This window comes from Styela clava, chromosome 4 (genome assembly GCF_964204865.1).
Source record: "Styela clava chromosome 4, kaStyClav1.hap1.2, whole genome shotgun sequence".
NCBI classification, from domain to species: Eukaryota; Metazoa; Chordata; class Ascidiacea; order Stolidobranchia; family Styelidae; genus Styela; species Styela clava.
Genome location: NC_135253.1, coordinates 11,352,938 through 11,376,537, shown reverse-complemented (window position 1 = coordinate 11,376,537; position 23,600 = coordinate 11,352,938). Strand labels below are relative to the sequence as shown.

The 23,600-nt window shown below is 33.1% G+C and overlaps 2 protein-coding genes across 7 annotated transcripts; one reads left to right on the top strand and one right to left on the bottom strand.

Annotated features, from left to right (window-relative positions):
* The first annotated feature begins 509 nt into the window (after nt 1–509).
* LOC120325714 (protein arginine methyltransferase NDUFAF7, mitochondrial-like) lies at nt 510–4,036 on the top strand. 2 transcript variants are annotated; one of them, XM_078111440.1, is made up of 6 exons: nt 510–1,370; nt 1,549–1,629; nt 1,971–2,477; nt 2,546–2,689; nt 2,813–2,989; nt 3,423–4,036. In XM_078111440.1, exons 2-6 carry the CDS (start codon nt 1,570–1,572, stop codon nt 3,597–3,599), a joined length of 1,065 nt encoding a protein of 354 aa, XP_077967566.1. In that variant the 5' UTR covers nt 510–1,370; nt 1,549–1,569; the 3' UTR covers nt 3,600–4,036. The 2 variants fall into 2 exon arrangements, with proteins under 2 accessions (XP_077967566.1, XP_039247764.2); XM_039391830.2 differs by having other exon boundaries at nt 517–1,333; nt 3,423–4,035.
* A 38-nt stretch (nt 4,037–4,074) lies between these two features.
* LOC120325713 (nectin-1-like) lies at nt 4,075–22,341 on the bottom strand. Of its 5 annotated transcripts, none has more exons than XM_039391824.2 (14): nt 22,185–22,341; nt 21,870–22,024; nt 21,319–21,517; nt 20,679–20,771; nt 19,418–19,475; nt 17,717–17,874; nt 16,155–16,412; nt 12,280–12,451; nt 11,471–11,714; nt 9,509–9,535; nt 8,850–8,987; nt 7,724–7,840; nt 7,248–7,329; nt 4,075–6,097 (listed from the first exon to the last, which is right to left on the bottom strand). In XM_039391824.2, the coding sequence occupies exons 1-14, from the start codon at nt 22,243–22,245 to the stop codon at nt 6,018–6,020; spliced, it is 1,842 nt and encodes a 613-aa protein (XP_039247758.2). In that variant the 5' UTR covers nt 22,246–22,341; the 3' UTR covers nt 4,075–6,017. The 5 variants fall into 5 exon arrangements, with proteins under 5 accessions (XP_039247758.2, XP_039247759.2, XP_039247761.2 ...); XM_039391825.2 differs by having other exon boundaries at nt 4,075–6,094; XM_039391827.2 differs by lacking the exon at nt 7,724–7,840.
* Between the last annotated feature and the right edge of the window lie 1,259 nt (nt 22,342–23,600).

Below are 23,600 nucleotides of genomic sequence, written 5' to 3'. Positions count from 1 at the left end.
ACTAACTTTTGATTACTGCAATTAAACTGAAACTCCTAAGAAGACAAAGTTATCATTGAATTATTTTATATATATTTACATATCTGAAATACAACTGAAAACTAACGAATAGAATTCAAAAACGAAGTAATGTTTACGAACAGGCCTTAAAATCTGTCTGAGCGTCACTTTTTGCACCTTGCTGATTGGCCAATGTCACGAAATAAACAAGTCGATGTCGGGGAAACAACCTCTGTACATGAACTCCCGTAAAACACACATCAAACAAATTTCAATAATAATACATAATACGAATATCTGTTTATTGAAACAATTTAATAACCTGAAAAACTGCTGATTTTGATATAAATGTGATTTTTTACGAAACCGTTCGCGTGCCACGTTTGAGCGTATGGCGTGCCAAATTTGGCACGCGTGCCTCGTGTTGTGCACCCCTGGGTTAGCGGGTTTGTTGTCCTTTATACTCAACCCTTAACGACCCCCCCGAATTTGATTTCAATGAAATCCCTCGGACTCAAAAGAGTACCTAATAATAATTATTATAACGTGAAGCAATTACATTGCTGTTACCATTTTAGTTGATCAATGCTTCCGCTCGTTTTGTGACAATAGACATTTGTTAGTGTACAATTAACAAGTAGGCTATTCACATAAAAGAATTACCTGGTGATTAGGGGTTTACTCGACGATCTGAAGACGACATCAGATGCACTTTGTCTAAAATCTAAATGAACCTTAATTTCGAAAGAAGATAGGGCGTGGAGCCTGAATTTGGGGTGTTTCAATTGTAATTGGGGTCATATTTTCAACCTCTTTGGAGACGGAATCTATATTCTCTGGATAATTTTACACTTTCAATGGGGATAATAGTTTTCAACAAAAACCTAAAATAAGTTCACTAATCGTTCTTAATAGCATATTATAAAAGCTTGTATAAACCAAAGTTTGTGTAATAAAATGTTATTTTTGAAGATGAATTCGATGTAGATATTTTTTTCAACCTGGGGTATGAGACATGAGTTTTTTTTTTAAATCTGGCACAAGTTGTATTTTGGTAAGGGGAATTCCCTGAGTTCCCAAGATTTTGTAAATGAGTTGGAGTTGTGCGCACATTTCTTGCATTCGTTTCAGTTGCGAGGGAGTTTTGCTTAAAGCAAACGTAATGAAGCGTGCACTCAGCTTATTACCGCATCTACCTCGAATGAGATTATATTGTAGTGGTTTTCGGTCGTTCTCAAGCAATCTTGCAACTTCAATCTGCAAACAAATCAAGTACTCTGGACCGATTTCTGTTGCACAATACATGAAAGAAGTTTTAACAACCCCTCATGCAGTAAGCACTTTGATCTGGTTGGAACTCAAAGTTTGGTGTATGTTTTGTTTTGAGGCATCTGATTTTGTTCATCTGAAGTAATTTTAATATCAAGCTTTCACTATATCTTTTTATCCATCCATATTGTTTATGATGGACTGCATAATTACTGAAGATAATATGGGAATGCTATTTCCATGATATCGTAGATCTTATCCTATCTTCGTTTACACCAGGGATATTATGTTCATAAAGATATGCTGGGGAGACAAGGAGATTTTATTACTTCGCCAGAATTAAATCAAATGTTTGGAGAAGTAAGCATATTAAAATTAGATAAATGATACACTTTTTATTTTGCAAATGATGACTTTTTCAGTTAACTTTCAATACCCAGAAGATTCATGGTCTCTTCAATCAACTTTTATCTTACAAATCTATATAGCAGCCAATTAAGGCTCAAGTTTGAATCATTTGATTGTATGTAGTGTCAAGACGTAATGGTCTCATAGTTGAAGCAGTAGACTTTCGACTATAATGGCATCACAGTTTAAAATCTCAGGCTGCTAGTACAGAGCCTTGTTCAGAGGAAGATGCATGTAAATACAACATATCAATTGTAAAATCATCTCTAATTAATTACATCTCCTTGTTTCAGCTGATTGCAATTTGGTTTATTAATGAGTGGAGTGCTTTGGGATCACCAAAAAGTTTCCGGTTTGTTGAACTTGGCCCCGGACGAGGAAGTTTAGCAGATGACATTTTGAAGCAATTTAAGCATTTTGAAAAAATATTTAAAGATGTTGACATGTCTTTCCATTTTGTTGAAATAAGCAGAAGGTTGTCAAATATCCAATATGAAACTCTTTGCGATGAAAATTTGATGGACTATTTAGATGAGGACAATTTAGAATATTATTTACAAGGTTCTGCAAAAAGAAACAATGTTCCATTGCATTGGCATAGACATATTGAAAATGTTCCAAGAGACAAATTCACTTTTTACTTGGCACATGAATTTTTCGATGCTTTACCCGTCCACAAGTTTGTCAAATCAAGTAAGGGATGGCGTGAACTTTATGTTGATGTCACACCAGAATCAAATGACGAGTTGTCATTGGTACAGTTGCAAGAAGAAACAGTCGCATCAAAGACGCTAATCAGGGTTTGTACTTCGTTTACTACATATTTATTACCAGTAGGAATGTAAAAAAAAAGACTTAAATTTTGCAGAATCATGAAACACGAAGTCACGTTGAAGTATGTCCAGAGGGACGTACCATAATTTCATCTATTGCAAAACAAATAGAAAAGAATGGAGGAGCTGGTCTAATCATTGACTATGGTCACACTGGAGAGAAAGAAGATACACTGAGGGTCAGTTATTTTCTTTCTAAACGGTAGAAGTAACTGAGATATCTATTTCTACAGTAGTTATTAGCAACTTGGTATATGATTATTTTGTTCATCTTAAAAATATCTTGTGTCTAATATTTCCAGAGTTTCAAGGATCACAAGCTTAATGATATCTTTGATAATATTGGAGATGCAGATCTGACAGCAGATGTAGATTTTAGGTTCCTCCTGGACAACATTGAATCTATTGATATACAAAAAAGTGGACCCATAACACAGAAGGAATTTCTGACAAATATGGGTATAGAACTGAGATTAATGGTAAGAAAATAGGCCAAGTCGTATATTGAATTCTTTTTTTACTCAAAGAATGTTTGAAAGGATTAATCTGGTATGTAATATAACCACTGCTACTATCAGAGTTATTCTATTTGTCACTTGAATCAGAAAGTTCTTGAGTAATATGGAAATGACAGGAGTTGTGAAGGTCAGATTGCTCCGTCATCGGATCTGCAACAACTCGGTCTATGACACAAGGTCTATCACTTTATAGTGCGACTGTGAGATCTACATCAAGCTAGTATGAGGTCTGTCACCGCATTTCTATCTCTAAGAGAAACTTATCCTTTTAAGTTGGGGGGAAACCATAGATCTCAAGACTGCACCTGGGTAACCACCATAAAGTGGTCGAAATCATGCTATAGTGTCACCTAAAAATCAGTGTGGCTGATTTAATGTGTTCTCCATTTTTTAGATCTTGCTCCAACATTGCAAAGATTCTGCTGAGAAGAAAAAACTCACTGATAGCTATAAAATAATGATGGATGAGAAAGAGATGGGAGAAAGATTTAAAGTGCTTGCATTGTCATCAAAGACCAGACAAACTGACTCACCCATCACAGGATTTTTTTCACTGACCCAAAACTCTTGACAGTAATATTCAGAATTTATGTTTTTTTTCAATGTTTCTGATAGCAAACCTTCACAAAATAAAAAAAATTCAGTCAAAATCCTCTAGTAATTTTATTGTAATCATGCGATTGGAATTAATGCCGTTATTAAATGTCATATTCAAACAGTTTCTGAAAAAATTGACCAACACTTTACTTGCTTGCTTTGGTGAAATTCCTTCCCACTTGCCGTTATTGGATGAGTATCACATTACATTTGTGATTGCTCGAACACCCATGATGCACATGTTTTCACTCATGGATACGTGCAACCACAAACCTCTGCACTGCTTAAAATATATTTTATTTATGCACTCGATTATGATCAGCACACTCGAAACAACTTCTGTATAAAATATTCTTGAGTGATAACGAACGACCATGGGTGCAAAATATTGTAACCTCTCATCTCCCAGTTGCCTTCGTTTATACAACATGTTTAACATACCAACAAAATTGTGATTATCAAAAAGTTTTATTCAAATATATACAACTCTACATAGTTTACATGTTATGTTTACTAACAGCATTCATTGGTTTCAAGATACAGAGGAGTTTACAATCTACTGTGCAGTATAAAGCATAATAAAAATTAGCACCACAATTAAAAAAGGTTGTCAAGCACAAATGATCCATAAAGGTACTTTTCATATTACAAGGACATTGTTTTGTACAAATTTGTACAACCAAGATAAAGTACTGGTAATCTGTCACATCACTATTTCAAACGAGAAAGCAAGAGCACCACCATGATGAAGCAAATAAGAATATAAATAATGATGCAGCAAAAAAGCTATCGAATTGTGAGATCAACAAGGCATGAGATATATGAAATCTTGAAGTGGGATAAAGAGTTTTGCGCACGGTATGAAAAATTGTAAAAGAAACTTGTGCAAATGATACATTACAATGTTTTCAGTATACTGGTTGGAAGACCTTTAACATGATCACAAATCCAGACATAATTTAATATCAACAGATGGCTTCGATTGGAAAACAGATTGCTCACAACACACTATATAAAACAAGATACTGGAAACTTCTTAGTGAAATCATCGGAAAAAAGGTTTCAACATATGGCAGGACTGATAGAACCATATAAAATACCACAAAGTAGAAAAAACCATCATAACAAAATCAGAAATGCTGAGTACTAGTTATAATTCTTTGCTAATGTAGGCTATGAAATTAAAGTTGGGGATACTCCGTTAACAACTTCCCCCAATAGTTAAAACAATTGGGATGAATAATCATACAGAAAATATATTTGATATGAAGTGGTAACGCTATCAATATGAAGTCTGAAAACAATACAGCATGAATATTCCTTAGATTGTGACATAAAATTGTATCGTATGTGCTATCAGTTTATATTATGATCTCTAATATTTATCACAATGACAATTCTAATGACATACAAAGTCTACATACTAAGAAGATAAAGGAAAACTTTCAAAATTAAAAAAAAAAAAACAGGACAACCACACAAACATAGTTCAAATGATGGTGAGATTTAATGAGCCCATAGAAATGTAACCAGAAATTTCTGAATAATTGATTTTGAAATCATTACTAATATTTCTGTATCCTCATATTTGTATACAGAAATTTTCAAAAAATTAAATTCGAGAAACATCAAATAAGGTTGAATTAGGGATTTGTCAATTGATGACCATTTGATCGCCAGGTGATACAGCATGAAAAAAAAATTCTGAACAAACACTAGAAACATAATCTGTGATTCTTCATACATTTTTAGCCTAATATTTTGAGGATCAGATGATGAAATTGAATTTATATTTAAATTTCCCAGTTGTTGTTTTCGTTTTTCAATGATCAAACGAGTGAAAACCAAATACACAATAGTTGACTCTTTCCCCAACTCTATTAATGAAGTATCAAATTTGAAGTGGCCATACTCAGCTGTGCAAGGGAGACAGACTCTGACCAGACGAAATGTTGCAAACTGAATTTCGTATTTTACCTTATTACCAACAGCAGCGAACTTTTACAATGACTGAAGAAATTGTTATATATGCTTGTTGCCAAAATAGTTCTCTCCTGATGAAGACAATGTGCCCTTGCAAAGGTGATTTCTCTACACAATATTATTTTTTATGAACATATATTTTTATCAATTTCTTGCACTGCAGTGCAGTAAAAAGACATACAGTAAATAAAATTCCCATGTCGACGATTATCAAATATTTTTCTGGTTTTGATGCGATCATTCTATACTAAATATTAACTTAGAAAAATCATCCATGTTCCTGACTTTCGTTTGTCGATCGACAAATTAGTTTGTTTGTCTGTCTGTCATAAGCTGATCGCCTTGTTGGCAAAGTGACTTGCAGATCTTGCATAAAGTGGTGACAATAGAGCTTTGTATGCCAATTCTATTAGACGATTTGTCCTTTTGATCTTATTTCAGCATATTCTACAGGTTCATGATACGGAGGTCTTGTTCTTGGCTTTCCTGCTGGAAAAAGAAATGTAGTATTATAAACTTTTATAAAATATTGAGAATTAATTGAAAATATAGCAGGTAGCATTATCATCTTATAAATGCACTCCTTTATATTGAAGGTATAGAAACGGAATTAAATTTGCCTAACGGTCATGCACACTCACTCAGAAATAATGAAGATCGATCTCCGAGTAAAGTTACATGTTTTTACGTGTTTGAGTTTACTTACTCCTCTACTCGACCTGTTGCTTATGAGGACCAAGCAAACAATCAAGCCTTAAATGCACTAACACCTTATTCATTGTCTCCCAAATGCCAATAAACTCCTCAAATTCTATCAGATTGGTCATTAGGGCCATGAGATTGCTATATTGTAAAAAAGGTAAATTTGCTATTATCAATTAACACTGCCATTCAAACTCCAAACGAATAATATGGCTTGATTCAAAATGTCAATTGCGATGTTGCTTCCCCTTCCAAGTTAATACAACAGGCAGATAATAGTACAGAATAATCTAATTCATCTCTTATATCCAAGTTGTATTACAGAATTGGCAGTACACATTTTAAGTGTTTATACTAAAATACAGGTCCTGTTCGCAGAGGAAAGTGGAACGTTACACAACTTGAAATATTAATATCTTATTGACATTGCAGACTGGTAAGATTAGATAGATATCTGAAACAGGATGGAAATTCAGAAATTTTTCCGAAACTTCAAATTAATACATGGGATATAAAGTATATTGTACAACAAAGCACCTCGGATAATCTCAGTTTGTGACAAAGAATAAAATTGAAAAAAAGCAATCAGATACGGTTATGATGGGGTTTTGTGTAAGCATTGTGATAATATACGAATATAGGGTAAAAAAAACACTATGAGATAATTGCCAACAAGCTTGGGAGCTTAATTAATCTTGATATATCATACTAATACCAATCAAGAACGTACTGAATAATCCCCATTATTTTAATATATTAAGAATGATTGAATGACGAAAGAGTACTACTTCTTCACAAACATTCATATCAGCGAAATTTATTGGGGCTGAACAAGACAATTTCTCAATCAAAAGCAGAGAAAGCATGAATGCTCAAAAAACATAAGATCGTGTGGCCCAAATCGAGCAAAAATAAAACAATACACAAGTTTTCTCACCATTATATTCATGATCAATACTTGCATATTGAACAGTGTTGTCTGTGTATGGTGGAAGATGTCCTTCATGATGTGGTGGTTCCTATAGATAAACAGAGGAATATGTTTAATAATGTATACCTGAACTTCAAATAGGAATCCTATGAATGAAACAGGTTTTTGTCCATTATAGAATCTTTTCTGGGTATTTATAAGTGTTTAGGTGATGTTGAAGATAATCAGTGGTGATCAAAAATCCTTCACAGGAATTTTATTGGCAAACAAATCATTGTAACCATCAGAGAGGTTACGTGAGACTAACTCCCAATTCTTTCGCAATGTCTTTGAGCTGGTGGATCCGTATGTGTATAATGCAAGGATGCTGTAGGCCTGTAGCATTATTGATGCTTTAAAACTATAAAGAAAACCAGAAACTACAAAAAGTGAAAACAAACAATATTACAACTGAACATTGCTTCAAGAATGATATATCTCACATCATATCTAGGTTGATATCCAGGATATCTGTCTTCAGGTAAATCATAAAATCTATCGTCATCTTGTGGATGACGTTGATCTGCCATCAAATGTGCATCATCTTGATCATATTCATCCTGTGTACACACATAAACACAATCGTGAGTGCGATTCAAAGTGGAAAACCAAAATGTTTGTGTCAAAATTGATAAATATTGATGAGAACAAAATAAAGAATAAAACAGCAATCACAATTAGTGCAAAGATTTACAATTACTGAAACAAGACAGTAATGATCAAATATATAAAAACTAAAGTCAATTAACTAACAGTCAAATGTTATTAAAAAAATAGTAATATTGTTTTTCTTACAGGAGGTGCCAATATTTCACCACAAATTTTGTTGAGTTTTCGAAATCATGGATACACCTTTCATATGATACTCGGTACAATTCTCGAGTGCAGTTTCAGGTATTTTGTGGTGTCTGGAGCTGCCGCAAAACCATGGCGGTATTTCCAAACCATGGCCGCTATGGCCAAACTCATGGCGACCGACTTTTTAGCTGCCACAAACCAATGGCGAGCTGCTGCTACCGCGCAGCAAATTGAAACCCAATGGCAGGTAAAATTTTGCGCCGTAAGCACGGCAGGTTGGCCGTAAAGACAGGCATGCCTCTGATGGTGGATAAGTTATTGGATTACAAATATTGGATAAGTTTTTTCATGGATACAGTTTTACTGGATTTGGGGTTGGGTTTCATGTTTAAGTAGATATCTTTCCGCATGATAAACAAAAATCTGGCACATAACTTTGTGAATATACAAGTAATAGCGCCATAAACCATGGCAAGAGATGCCGCAGTTTGTTCGTGGCAGGAGCTGCCATGAAGTGGTAAGACTGCAACTCACAATTTTTTTAACCTTTGGCAAATCATATTAGTCATTTGGCCTTCGACACTTGTAGCGACTTCTCTCATTATTAAGTAAAAATTGGTCATTAGTAAAAGAAAAGCGACAACAACAACAGTTTAGCAAAGGATTCATAGATTCAAGTCCCAATACCAATGGTTAAATATAGTGAGCATGGTTGTCGTGCCTTCGGCAGCACATAAACCTATTTATAATTGCAATGAAATTTCATCTCACATCTTCATAATATTCTTTAGGAGGAACTTCATAATGTGGATCTGATGTTTGTGGAGTCCTCGGAGCAGGTTCAGGTTGTCGATAACCTCTGTTCTGACTGTGTCTGTGAGGTGATGTACTGGGTCTTTGTCTTCGATGCTATGAATGATTAATCATAAATATGAACAAAAGCCAAAATCAATGTTGTTGAATTGTAAAAGGGCTCCCAGGGTTTGTGACAATTTTGAAAATGAGACTCCGACTCAGAGTAGACTGTAGCAAAAGCATGTCAAATTCTGACTCCACAATGATGGTATTTACTACTTTTCAAATAAAATTTGAAGAAAATTTTCTTTGCATGCAACCATGAAGAATTATTTTACAAAAGTTGAATAAATCCAAAATACTTGATATAAAATTTTCAATGAAAAGAGTAAACATGGATTAAAAAACAAAATTTAAAGTGAAGCAGGCAGACTGTTGATTGAAGCCAAATAAAAAATACCTTTGCTTCCTTCAAAACTTTGAGCATATTATGCATATTCCATGAAATCAAAATAAAAAAACAAGCAAAATATGATATGAATGAAGTGTAAGATGTCACAAATGTAAAAATAAAAACTCAAAATATAAATATTCTGAACAAAACGCAACACAAATGGTTCTGATGTAATACATACTTCCGCTACAGAGTTCCTCCAGTATGGCTGCATAGTTAAAAAAGCAAATACATATTTATGAAAGGGAACAACACACACTTATAAATATAAAGCCATACAAAACCACTATCTATATTTACTTAGTGACACAATCGTAAAGAAAAACCACCCACGTAAAAGTATGGTTTACACAGAGTACACATCATTTCTATCTAAATGCCATGTTACTGATGTGTGACCATCTAAATTTATAAGGGCATGGTTACACCATTATCAGAAGTGGCCGTTTTTCCAGGTGCTGAAACTTCAAGTGGACCACAGACTATGATAATAGGACCCCTTTTCAACATTATACAGAGTGTTCTATGTTCATAAACTCCTGTTATAAAATTTTGATATGATATTTGAAGTTTTTTTTCTCTTTTACTCTGATTTATTACATCTTTATATGCCTACCAATGCATGAAGCACATTCAAGTTCTTTTACCTAATTTAATACAGAACATTACTTCCACCCTATGTTAAGCAAATACAACTAAAACCTCAAAAATTTGAAGAGTTTTAGGTTTGTTTTATTTCATACAAAAAGGTCATGGGTTAATATTTGATGTGAAACCCGCTTGCAGAGAAGAGTTGATGAAGCCTTATTTATTATGGATATTTTGAGGTGAGTGTAATGTCTATATTTACACATAGATAGTGTGAAGAAGGGTGTGGATGAAATGAATGCAAATAAATATTCAGCACGCATTTAGAGGTACTCCCGTAGTGTGTGTATCAGGTTAGGGTTAGGCCATAATTTTATTCCGATGTTTCATATTTTAGTTCTATTACGAGTTCTGGGACTGTCTGTGTTAGCCAAGTGAATATGTCCCAGTGCCCACAGGCTTTTGTGCCTTTACACAACTTGATGTGAAGTAGGCCAACAAAATTAGTTACCTCCATATTGGTAAACACACTTCTGGAGCGCCCATTTATAAGAGACATCTATAAGGCAATATTTATAATAGATGTTTTATATCCATTTTTTATTCAATCTTGGGAAATACATTAGAAATTGATTTTTTTTCTCCCATTATTAATAATAACCTCGTATTTGATTCAAAGTCAAGTGTAGCACTAGTTAATTAATGGGTAACAGGCTGCTATAAAGATTAAGCTACGATTTTTAAATCCCATAGACAACATTTATTATTGGTTGTAAATCTTGTGAAATTGCCTGAGGCTGGAGAGAAGTTGTAATTAGTAGTAAACTCTCACATACTATTGACATTTATATGACACAAACGATTACAGCACAAACATTTCGGTTATATATTTTGTTGAACAAAAAATATTTGATTTTGATTCAATCAAACATAATAGACCTTTTAGGCTTTTAACAGAGGATAAAATCTGTGCTATATCGTCAAAATGTTTTTCCTACTGAATCATCTTTTCTAGATATGAAACTATGTTTCAATAAGATGTAGAACTAAGATTTGATCATTTTAGATCGGCTCAATTTTCATATAAGGTATGTCCAAAATAAATCGAACATATTCAATATCGTATAGTCAATATATATTTTAATTTTAAAATTAGTAATTTTGAGCAGCTGACAATTACCATAGATAAAAATATACCTTCATTCAACTTGTGATAACAATAGAAAAGGGGAAAACCAATAGAACAATGTTTATCTTGACTTCCCTATTTACTATAGTATCATATTCATATACATTTACAATAGCAAGCATATTTGTGAGTTGTGACCTTATGTAAAATCATTGTCTAACTTCTCCGGACAAAACAAGATATAAATTACTTAAACAGTAAATGAAGGAGAAAGGACAATACACCGTAGTATTAGTTCAATACAAAATATCATAGTGCGCTCTAATTGAAAAATATATTTACAATGTGAATATAATATAGTATATTACTCAGTTTTGGACATCACTGTCCTAGACAATTACAAAAAACAAACTAAAAAAAATTTACCTGGAAATTGACCGAGTTTTTACTGACAATAGCTCCTCCAACATCTTCATCATCAACACCAGTTAATGGACTATTCAAGTCCACATCGTGACCTTCTGTGAACTCTTCCACATCGGACTGACTGTTGTCACTGGCATCATCTTCTTCTTGGGGAGGTGGATGGGATGGACTTGGTGGTGCATTTTTATTCAAACTTTCATTTGCATGCTGAATGATAGGTCGACCAGAAGAACGACTCCAGCCACTTAATAAAGATAGGATTTTTCATTATTAACCCTAGAAAGAGGCAATTAGAAGGCCTAATCATATGTCGAAACACAGCCTCTCACCGAAAAAAAACATAACCCAAGTTATCTGGAACATATTCTAGAGAGAACATAATATACAGAGAGTAAAAATCAGTACAATACTAATCGTTTTAGAAATACGAACTTATTTAAATTGATTTTTCCTAGTATAAGCTATGTATGTAGCAAGCAAGGTTGGGGAGCCTTATCCATGAAGCCATGACATTTCGTTGGAGCAGGAGTTAACAGAAATTTTACTGGCTCCAGATATGGTGCCAGAGCCCAGCGCCCACGGCAAAATATGAAGCTCCAGAGCCGAAGCTGGAACCACTGTAATTTCGAATCAGCGATGTTACAAATATAATAACTAACAGGTAAAGATTCCAAATTGTGGGTTCACTTAGTCGATCTGCCTGTTGAAATGTACCCAGGAACTGGTGATCAAGAGAAACAATAATGATCAAAACGAAGAATGAGTTACATTGCATTGCCTCATTTATAAAATTAGCAGATGACACTCACCCCTCGTCATCTTCAGTGGGTCGAACCATTTTGTTTGGGTTATAAGGACCTGAATCCTTTTCTCTATGTTTTCTGATGAAAAACCAGTAGACAAGAACACCGATGAGTAATAATATAACAAGGCTTCCAACAACAGCACCAACAATTACTCCAGTGTTTGATGTATTCACGACTGAAAAACAATTTTTTTAATTACATTTTGATGACGAAAAATACAGAACAGCAATATAAAATATAGCTCAGGACAGAATAGTAAGAAAGGAAGTTTTTCTGATGTGTCTAAACCAGTGTTTCGCAGGCACTAATAATTTAAATTTTCCATTGCCCCCTGCACTTGCTATAAGAAAACAACTATTTTTGTTTCCAGCTGGTCTCCATCACTCATTTTATTTGGTATGTTAATAAAAAATATTTAAATATGCCATCATCGCGAATGGTGCCCACCAGAAGGCTTTGGAAACTTGCCATAACTACCTTCCCCATCAGTAACTACATATAAACGATAGTGAACTGCAAATACTAAATGAGTGTGTGGCATAACTTCTAAATATAGGTAATCTAACTGAATTTGTTAATGTTCATTTAGAAATAGATTCTTTTTCACATTCACATTCGCCTAAATTGGCTGAATAGCCCAACTTTTTGTCTAATCATAGAAAAAATTTGATCCACAGAATTTTTTTTTTTCAGTTCAAGATCAGCGTTCTTTTGCGAAATTATAGCAAAATCCTCAAACCCTATATCATCATTCCATTCAATGAATGTTTTTTAGGTAGAAAGACAATTAAACTCTTTGAAGAATATTTGACCTAACTAAGATTAATTTATCCCATGTTATATTCCTAGGAGATTTAATTAATAAACAAATAATGCCCTCGCTAATAAGATTTATCAAGTCTAATCTCTTGTACAAAATGATAATCAATTTATCAATATTGAAGATTAGAAATGCTACATGCGGTTTTGTTACATTAAAAGGATGGCAGATTAGTAGCTTGCATATTACAGAGAAGATTATTGGAGTACTAGACAGAAATAAAAACAGCATAGTATCCTTAATTATTACTCAAATGATTATTTATTTAAGATTTTCATGGGGGATAATCATATTTATTTAACAAAAATGAAATGGGCGAATGTTCAATTCACAGTGAATTCATAATGATTAAAACCAGTGGTTCTCAACTGGGGGCCGCGAAGCAGTTCGAGGGGGGGGGCACGACACAAGGCTAATAATTTATTATAAAACGACTTCGTTTGCATACTTTTCATTTAAAAGAAAATTCCACGTTCACCTCAGTTTTATTACTTCAGTCACTACTCACTAGGTGTATTCACTTTTTTGTGTGTGCGAATTGTTTGATCATAATGGAATTTTGAATCTACTAATCCGAATAGTTTGTTGGTAGGCCATCTAACAGCAGACGGGCAGTTTCGCGAGACTGCAAGATAACGGTCGATATCATATTAAAGCTGCAGAAGCCTATATGTAAATTCCCAATCCCCAAAATACGAAAATGGAACGACACTTACGTTGGCTTTGGCTTTATTGATGACATGGCTGCCGATGTATGCTAACAAGAAGACTTTTCGAGTTTTTGGTTATTCCTTTGCGATTCTTACCTACTACTTAGTAAGAAAGCTTTTTCATTGCTAGTTTAATTTGCCACAACCTATCTGTGCGAATCTATATTTTCTGATCTTGTTACCAACAAAGCAAAATGTAGGAACCGTCCTGATGTTGACAGTGACAATCACCTGGCTATATCAAAGGCAGTGCCTAATATAAGGAACCTAGTCAGACAGTCCCAAGCGCAAGATTTCCAATGATTGTTTACTAAAAAGCGTCGACTTTTTTACCCATGGTGTGTTTTTGCATCTATAAAAGGTCGTAAATAACTAATACAATATAACAGGTCAATTTTTTTAGAATGGTGAACAGGGGGGCCAGGAGTGCAAAAAGCCTCCAGGAAGGGGACCGTAAAAGGTTGAGAACCACCGATTTAAACACAATCATTTCTTACAATAACAGATTAATATGATTTTCTACTTTTAATATACTTAAATAAAACTTGTTTAACTAGGCATAAATTCTTATTTGCACACATTTTTATTTAATTTTTGTATTTCTATTTTATACATTCTTAAAAAATTCATTTTTTTTGTTTATTATTCATTTTAAATTCAAACTTGTTCATAAAAAATGAAAATATTGCTAAAAATGTAACTAAAACATAATAATTATAAAAATTTATAATTCATTCATTATATATGTTTTGAATTTAAAATTGTCCATAAAAATTAAAAAATAAGAAAACTCTAATAAGAGTAAAACAGATCTATATTCTGATAATGATAAAAAATAGTAGACAAATCATGGAGAATAAAATCAAATTTTGTAAATAAATTTATAAAACTTGTGTGAGTTACCAGCTGTGCAAAACAGTAGTGGTTTTCATATTTACATTGACAATACACAGCTGAATGCCTTCTCCAAGAGGAATCACATTTCTCCTTTCATTGGGAAATTAATCATCAAAATAAAATAGACAGTAAAGTGGAATGAAATCATAATCCAATCAGGGGTGATATAGGCTCGATCAGAAATGATTTCTCTTAACGCAAAGACAAAGACTTTTACAATTGAGAGTAATCAGGTGTAACGCTTCCCACCATTGTGAGTATAGTAATAAAAGGAACTACCATTATTTAGGAAGCGAATTAAATTTCACTTACAGGTTACAGGTCTACAATCGAATATGTAATATTTGCTATTCAAGTCTCAAGATTATGTTGAAGTACCATATTAAAAATATTTGTGGTTTATAGCTTGCAATATTTCATACCACAAAAATGCTTTGCCATAACTATTTCTCATATTTTGAACTTATCAAAAATTATTAGTTTATCTCGATAGATCTCAGACTTTCATGATCGGTTGCCCCGTAAAATACCTGGATTTGCTTCCAACATAAGTAACATCAGTTATTTATGTGCCACATTTAATGATAAAAAACTCGGTAATGAACGAAAGCAAAGGAATAAATGCATTTCAATCAAGGGATTAAACAAATCCGTTAATTTATTTTAAAAATTTAATATAATCATCGGAAATAAGACCCAATGAGGCTTTTGCCTGTAGCCCACACAATACAACTGCTTCATAGCCTCCAAGGGGGTCCTAGCACCCAGTTCGAAAAACCCTGATTTTTCCGAGGTCATAGTAACTTGGCTATCGATGATATCAATATAAACAAAAAAATACAGCTTCGGTAATAGTTGACTACGACTAATATACATCTAGAAATTTACCATATAATTTTAGACACCATATTTTAATCTTACATTTCATCCTTTCACTAATGTGTTATGTATGATTTAGTCAACTCTAATTAAAACAGGGTACTGAAATTTTTGTATTGTAAAACAAAAGAGCAATGGTCAAAGAAGGCGAAAACGAAGTAGCCTTCCTTATCAAAAAACTCAAGACTTTCACTAACCATCAGACCGCGTAACCGCAACATGGTGCAAGATTTTAATTTTGATGGCGTCATCCCCTAAAATTTCAAAGTGATAGACAAATTCCATAACGGCCCCGGAAATTTTCAAATAAATAAAAGTAATAGCCTTCTAGCGACTTCAATAATATGTAACCACTGAAAATTTCAAAGCAATTTGTCCAGTATCAACTTTGTATCCAATAGAATATTTTTCCAATTGAAGTCGATTTACCATTTTATTCATCGGACCAAATTTTACTTTCTTATGAAATCATGTTATTAAAAACTGAACCAAGCTGAAAGAACTTAACTGTGAATAGATCCTGATAATTCAGCTGAAAATTTATTAGAAATAAAATTAAAACTACTACTCACTTTCTACATATGAAACTGCATCTGCCGTAGTGATACTGCTGCTCGTTGCAGAACCGATTCCGTTTGAAGCTGTGCAAATGTAAGTATCATTTTGTCTTGCTGGATCGCTTGGAGAAATAATTGGTGCAATATCCGAATCTTGAGTAGTAACTCCATCGGGCATAGTCCATTTTATAGTTGGAGGTGGATTTGAATCCGCCGTGCACTTTAGTTGTGTTTTGTCATTGATAGGTTCAATTAGTGGCACACTGGGTGGATCTTTAAAATTAAAAGATTATACATATATCGAGTGATCATTTGCAAGCAATGACATTGCCCAAAGTTTAGGATTCATGTTTAAACAAAAAAAATAGTTGGGAGACAAATGAGCTCAAAAAGCAGAATATACTGTAGATACGAATGACCGTCTTACTTTTTAGGAAAATTTTCAAGCAAGATCATGTACACTCACTCAAAAGTAAGGGAGATTGGTCTCTGAGTGAAGGTACATGTGAGCACTGAAACTATATAGAATTATGCATTTTAGGAGGCTCCAGACGTGTGTGTACCAATATGTAGGTAACTAACTTTGTTTGCCTACTTTACATCAATTTGTGCAAAGGGACGGAAGCCTATGGGCAGGGGGTATATTCACTTGGCTAATACAGACAGTCCCCGAACTTGTAATAGAACTAAAATAAGGAAAATGGGAATAAAATTATGGCCCAACCCTAACCTGATACACACACTACGGGAGTACCCATTTCAGTATGTATCCATTGACATGATACTAAAATTAGTACAAGTTAATAGGGTCAGGTAAACAGCTATAGAGTAGCGAATTCCACATAAATGAAGGTATATGAAACATATGAAACATATAGAATTTATCTTTAACATTCATGTTTAATATTTGTCTGTCATTATGAAAAATTGAGAGCCAAAGGAAACAGCTTGCCACAAGTTTATGAATTTAAATTCCATTGACGAAAACCAACAACATTCATAAGAATTCTAGTGTGACGTAAATCCTAGACTACTTGATAATGTATGGTTAAAAGTTTTGAATGATGCTCATTATGTACACAAAGGTACTTGACTCGCATTTTGGAAATGAGATATGTACGCCATTTATACATTTATACAGTCAGGGTGGAGTGCCAATATAGACAATAAAATATTAAACTTTATTACAATAAAAAATAGCTTTTTTCAATTTAGTGTAAAATATCTGTCTATTTTCTAACTATAGTAAATAGTCAATAGATATAGTCATACATCAAAACTTCATTGTTTGTTAGATATAAATTGAATAAATTTTTTCAAGAAAGTCAAAATAGAACAACATTAGAAAATGAACAATTTATCATTATTTGATTTTAAAAATATGTTGATTCATACCCGAATAATTTAAAAATTTGCATCTTTTGTTTCTGGATACAAAATGTAGGAATAATGAAATATTTTGAACTTTACCAATTAATCCCTAATTTAAAAAAAAAATCATATCGATTTTTATAAAGTTGAAGACATCGTCATCTCGTTTTCAAATGAAAACAATTGAATACTAAAAAAAAACTTACAATGTACATTGAGCTTGATCATTGTCACATTGTCTTGCTTCAGAGCGGGATGACTAATTTTACACAAAAATGCTTGGTTATTGTAAAATTTAGTTGGAGCTAACTTCAATGTAGAAGTTACAGTATTTGTGCCAGAATCTGAACCAGGTTGAGTTGCCCTGAAATACAAGTTGTATTTACCAATAGATTGATTTAACAGTACAAAAATGATGTTCGCAAAAAAGCAATTTAGACAACACAGGTTTAATATCAATAATAACATAATCGGGGCTACTCTATGGAGTGAGGCCTAATGCCTAAATTCAACAGAAAACCTCACGTTATAATACTATCTTGAGATAGATCTCATGCTCCTGATAAAGCTGAAGCAAACTATGTTTTGAGTGCGAGAACCAAGCATATCTCAAACAGTTTTTTGCAACTATTTTGTTTGCTGTCACATTTCAATGATAAACCATTCCATAAATAAGCAAAATCACTGCTTTTAGGCTAATATGGCAGTGGTCAGTGGAACTCTCGATATGGTAGCACCAATTTTCTATTATTTGACAAAAACAATGAAGACACTTTCTCATTGTCTGTCATTCACCATTATTGTGTTGCATTCATTGATTTTTAGATACAGAAAACTTGGAAGTCTCAAATTTCAATCAAGTGAATACATTAACAAGAAGATTGCTGAATAATTAATGCCTGATTTGAGAAGAGACAACAGCAGATTGTGAGAGTTATTAAAAGGTTGAAAGATTTTAACATGGGAATAATCAATCAATAACACATCATTGAACACATTGCTCGATTTAACCCTTTTAAATGCATAGGACTGAGAATTTCAGTAAAAATACTTTATCCAAGCAAAATTATCCGCTTATGGGAACATATTATGATATAATTTAGGCATTTTGATATAAACTTGCCGTCGTCAAAATATTCTCACTCTTCTTAGTCACTTATTTACAAAAGAGATGCAAACTATTTTGAATATTTGAAGTATTTGAACTATATTTAAATATTTGAACATTCTAAATTTGAAGCGATCACCACTAATTACCGAAAATATTTATTTGCTGATAATCTTTCGATAACATGAATACAAATTCAATGGCCGTTCTTAAAATTACTGTCATGCAATTTTGATCAAACCATGTGAGGGACTAGCTAATTGGAATCAAATATTATTCTCGAATTGAACTCAATATGATTGCGCAACCCTAAATCTGTCTTTATTGTATAATAAAACTCCCACTTCAATTCTGTGATAACATATTTGCCATTACACCAAAAATATCGCTGAAATTTTGCTATGTTTCCAGAGGTATAATAGGAGATCTTCATAAACTGGGCAAAAAATGTACAGGACTCACTGCCCGATTTCCCGATGTACTTTATTGTACCACACGATTGAATTATTCACAATTTAGCCACAAAATAATCAATAATTTTCAATTCGATTTTGAACATTTGGTTCGCTCGGACAGTTCTAATCATGGACACTGTATTCTGAATGATTAACTACTCCCAGTATTAATTATGTTACAATTTTCAATTATGGCATTAATATTGATGTGTTCGAAGCAGGTGTGACCAAGGTGACATCATTCAATCTGCAAAAAGTGGGAAACCACCTGGCAATGAGCAATAAGTCAGGTGACTTCACAACTGAAGCTAAATATAAATAATACTGAAACATCATATACTTACGATGTATCATTGAAAAGCAGCCTCTCGTTGAACCATTCTACTGTGGCATCAGGTTTTCCTGGCAAAATAGTAATATTTAGTACTCTACTTCCTATAAATGTACGGAAACGAAACAAAATTAACTCAAGCTATGAGATGGATTCATGATAAATTAACATGAAACCTCAAAAGCGAAAAGTTAGTAAAAAAAATGGAGAATTAGAAAAGATGTTGAAACCAGGGCTGTAAAGGCGGATGAAAATTGACAAGTTTTCACAGGAGTCAAAGTTGAGATTTCAATTATTTAATGGTATAAGTCAAAATTTTCTACACAAACACCAAATGCAATAAATTTACTAAATTTCTTAAAAGTCTATTGAAGATGGCTTGCATTCACCCAAAGTTATTGTTATCACCATTTTGAATTTCTTTTTACAATCCAGAGTCAAAAGTTTTCTTAACTCAAAGTCTAAGTTGATATTATTTTCATCCCTGCGTGTATAATTTCCCTGACTTGTCAAACCCTGATTAAAATTGTGAGAACATTTGTACTTTTTCACTTCGCTACAATTCAACAAATGACATGAACGATGGCCTTATGGTAAAAGTAATAATGACAAACACGTTTAGTCCAATTTAGTAAGATCAATAACATAAAGTCTGAAAATTAAAATCAATAATTTCCCAACACATAAAATCAATGTGATAAATGAACAATTTGGTAAAGTTCGGGAATTCTAAAATATTGAACATAATGAACTGTAAGCTTGTCTTCTAGGAACACTTATTAACGATATTGATCCTTATGTGGAAGTAACCACAAGTGGAACAGAATTGAACAAAACAGCAGATTCCACAAACACAAATATTATATCTTTTATTACAAGAGCATAGTCGATCTTCTCCAGACAAAACAAGATATGCAATCCATGAATACAAATGATGGAGTGGTGCAAGAATAATGCCCTCCACAAAAAAGATGGTTCAAATGACGATAGGATCGGCAATTCGATGGATCACTTTAGGAATTTTAATCAGAATTTCCATTAGAGGAAAAACCCTAAATACCAGCTTCCAACCATTCATCAGGGACAAAACATAAACAAACTATCTGCAAATTATATCAACATAGATAAAAGATTCACAACAGGCTTTATCTAAATTTTATCTTCGAAGAGCGCAAATAGAACAAAAACCTAAGTCAGTTGTAAGCTGCCATCTGTTTACCGCAGTATAAAAACCATGCCATAGACTTCTATAAAGTGTATACTCAGATAGTTACCATTCTTTGCAGTGCAGGATGCTACATTCATCATTTGTTCATCAGCAATAAGCGGGTTGATGATCAGCTTAGGTCCTTCAATGATTGGTGGAACTAAAATATAAACACTTTATCAACAATACACATGACACAGTAATTATTTTCGCCATATCATCTGTGTGTTAGAGGATCTTATGATTGCAGAAAAATCATGATCAAATATATATGAACTTAAAAGTGAAATGACTAATATGGCGACCACAATGTCATCACAATAGTAGACAAATCTTATTAGGTACAGAAAATTCGAAATCGATTGGTGCATTAATGGCAAAGTAAAGTTATTTTATCAAAACAACAATTAGGCAAAGTTATCCATTGACCATCTCCTAAAACAATCACACAGGATTCAAGAAATAGATCTTAATAAACAAGAATGAACAAAGAAAAATTCAATTTGTTATTAAAGAGACAAAAAACTTAGGATGATGAGATCTCGAATACATTCTAAATTAAGTCATTTGATCCAATTTATATTCAATGACTTTGAATCAGAAAACGTAGAAAATTTATGATGAACAATGATTTGATTGACCTAATAAAATACAGAAATTTATATTTAGATACATACTCGTGTATGTAATGTACACATGTAACTTACCATAAACTACGAGGCTGCTTGATTCTTCAAGATTATTAATTATATCGAAAGATCTTACAATACAGGTATATGTTCCTTCATCATCAATTCTAATACTTGAAATAGAAACCGTATTTGCATCACCAACATTTGTTTTCAAACTAAAGGTGATTCGACCATTGAATTTAGAATCCAACACATTCACACTTCCTGAGTCTGGCTGAAATATTACAAACAATGTGAAATAAATGACTGAGCAATATTAAAGTTGGCTCACGTTCAATGACTAATACAGATGTTAATTAAAGCATATTAAATATTTTTGAATCTGGAAATACAGGAAGGCTTTCAATTTTTTACAGACCTCTCTGGTCATATTGCTCAATTTCATAAATGATAACTTTTCTGTTAAGACTATTCTAACTGAATCAATTTTAAAATATATTTCAAATTGATTCAAACATTCAATTCATTTTGGACATCCATAGTAGGCAGGAAATGATAATACGTTGTCAAAAGTAAATAAATCTTCAGAACGGATTCAAGAAGATATTGTCTACATTAATACATACATTAAACTTTGCAATGACCGGGGAAGTACTAGTTGTCGACGTTGAAGGCTTGAATTCAAGATCAACATAAAAATTGGTGGCAGGTTTTGTAAAACAAGGCATGGTAAAAACTTCCCCTCTATTCGCAGTCAATTCTTCTGCATGGGATTTTGAAGCTAAAATATAAGAATAGTTAATCAATGGATCACTGTAAAATCGTAAAAAATGAAGACTCAAATTCACTGCTTCACAGCAATGTAATACAAGCAGAAATCACACTTTACTTAAAAATGTAAAATTTGATTTATTAAAGCAATTAAAAGCAAAGTTACTTACTATAAAGTATCATCAGTGCCAGGATAACTATCCGAACTGAAACACCCACAAAATTTCTCATAATGAGCCACAAAGTACAAGCCTAAAGATCTAAAATGAAGATAGAATTGTTTCCTCAATAACTAAATAGAATTAACTTGAAATTGTAAAATATTCAAAACACATATTCACAAGTAGGAATGGTTATCAAAAATTACTAATTTTACATAGGTAATGATTAAAATTAATTTTGACTAGAATTGATTAGGGCCTATTCAATGTCCCCTGCAAAATCAACCAATAGTGCCTTTACTATTAATTTATTGAAATAAAAACTGGTGCTTCGTCAGCTCTGAACAACATTTTCTTTTTTTCTGTTTACAATTTCAATATACCGGTAATGCAAATAGTTACAACAAGAAACGGATTTATGATCCACAAAACTATTTAAACAGTGACCTTTCCCCTCTCCTAGCCCTCCGAGCTATTGGGCACCGAATAGATAACAAGTACATAACCAAAGCAATTTATAAACTTTCGAATATTTAACTTTTAGATACCGATTAAAGTATGCAATATTCAGAGGCGCTGCACGTTATAACACTGCAACAATATGGGTTCAATACTACAATATCAGAATATGGTAAGAACAAATACATGAGCTCAATAGGCCTACTGCAGTAAGTCGTGCGGTAACAACAAATGCTATTTTAGTTTATTATGCGAAATGAAAATAAAATAGTTTAACCAGAAAATATGAAATTTCTGACTGTGCTAAGACTGTAAGAGGTGTGCATCAGATCACCTTCAACAAACAAAATCTGTCAGTTTTTATGATCAAGAATTTTAAAACTTATGCTCCAGGGTTCTGTTAAGTTATTACCGTTCCAATGAATAGAATTATATCCAAAACAAATTGAGAACCATTTTTAACAATCTGATCCAGTTTGTTTATGAAACATACTGACATAAATGTCACATTACACTACAGCAGGGGTGGGCAACTTTTCTGAATGGGCCAGGTACAGATAATAGATTTGGTGACTGGGCCGGAGGTTCAAAACTCAATATGAAAAACTATGAATAAAGAACAGTTTATTTACACCAACTAGGATACCGGTAACTTTTATATAATAATAAGCAGCGCAATATAACAATCAAGGACATTATGACGTTATTTTCAACAAAAATTTATATTCATAAAAAGTAAAAACTATAGTCAGTTGTAATTTCAGCAGACACAAGTGGGCCGGATGAAACAATCAGGGGGGTGGATCCGGCCCGTGGGCCGTAATTTCCGATTTGTCCACCCCTGCATTACAGTAAGCATGCTTCAGTTTATTTTGAATTTTCCGTACCGTACTTACTCTTACAGTCTTACCAAATTCGACAAAAAAATCATTTCAGGCCCCATACAGCCATATGTACCGGTACCGG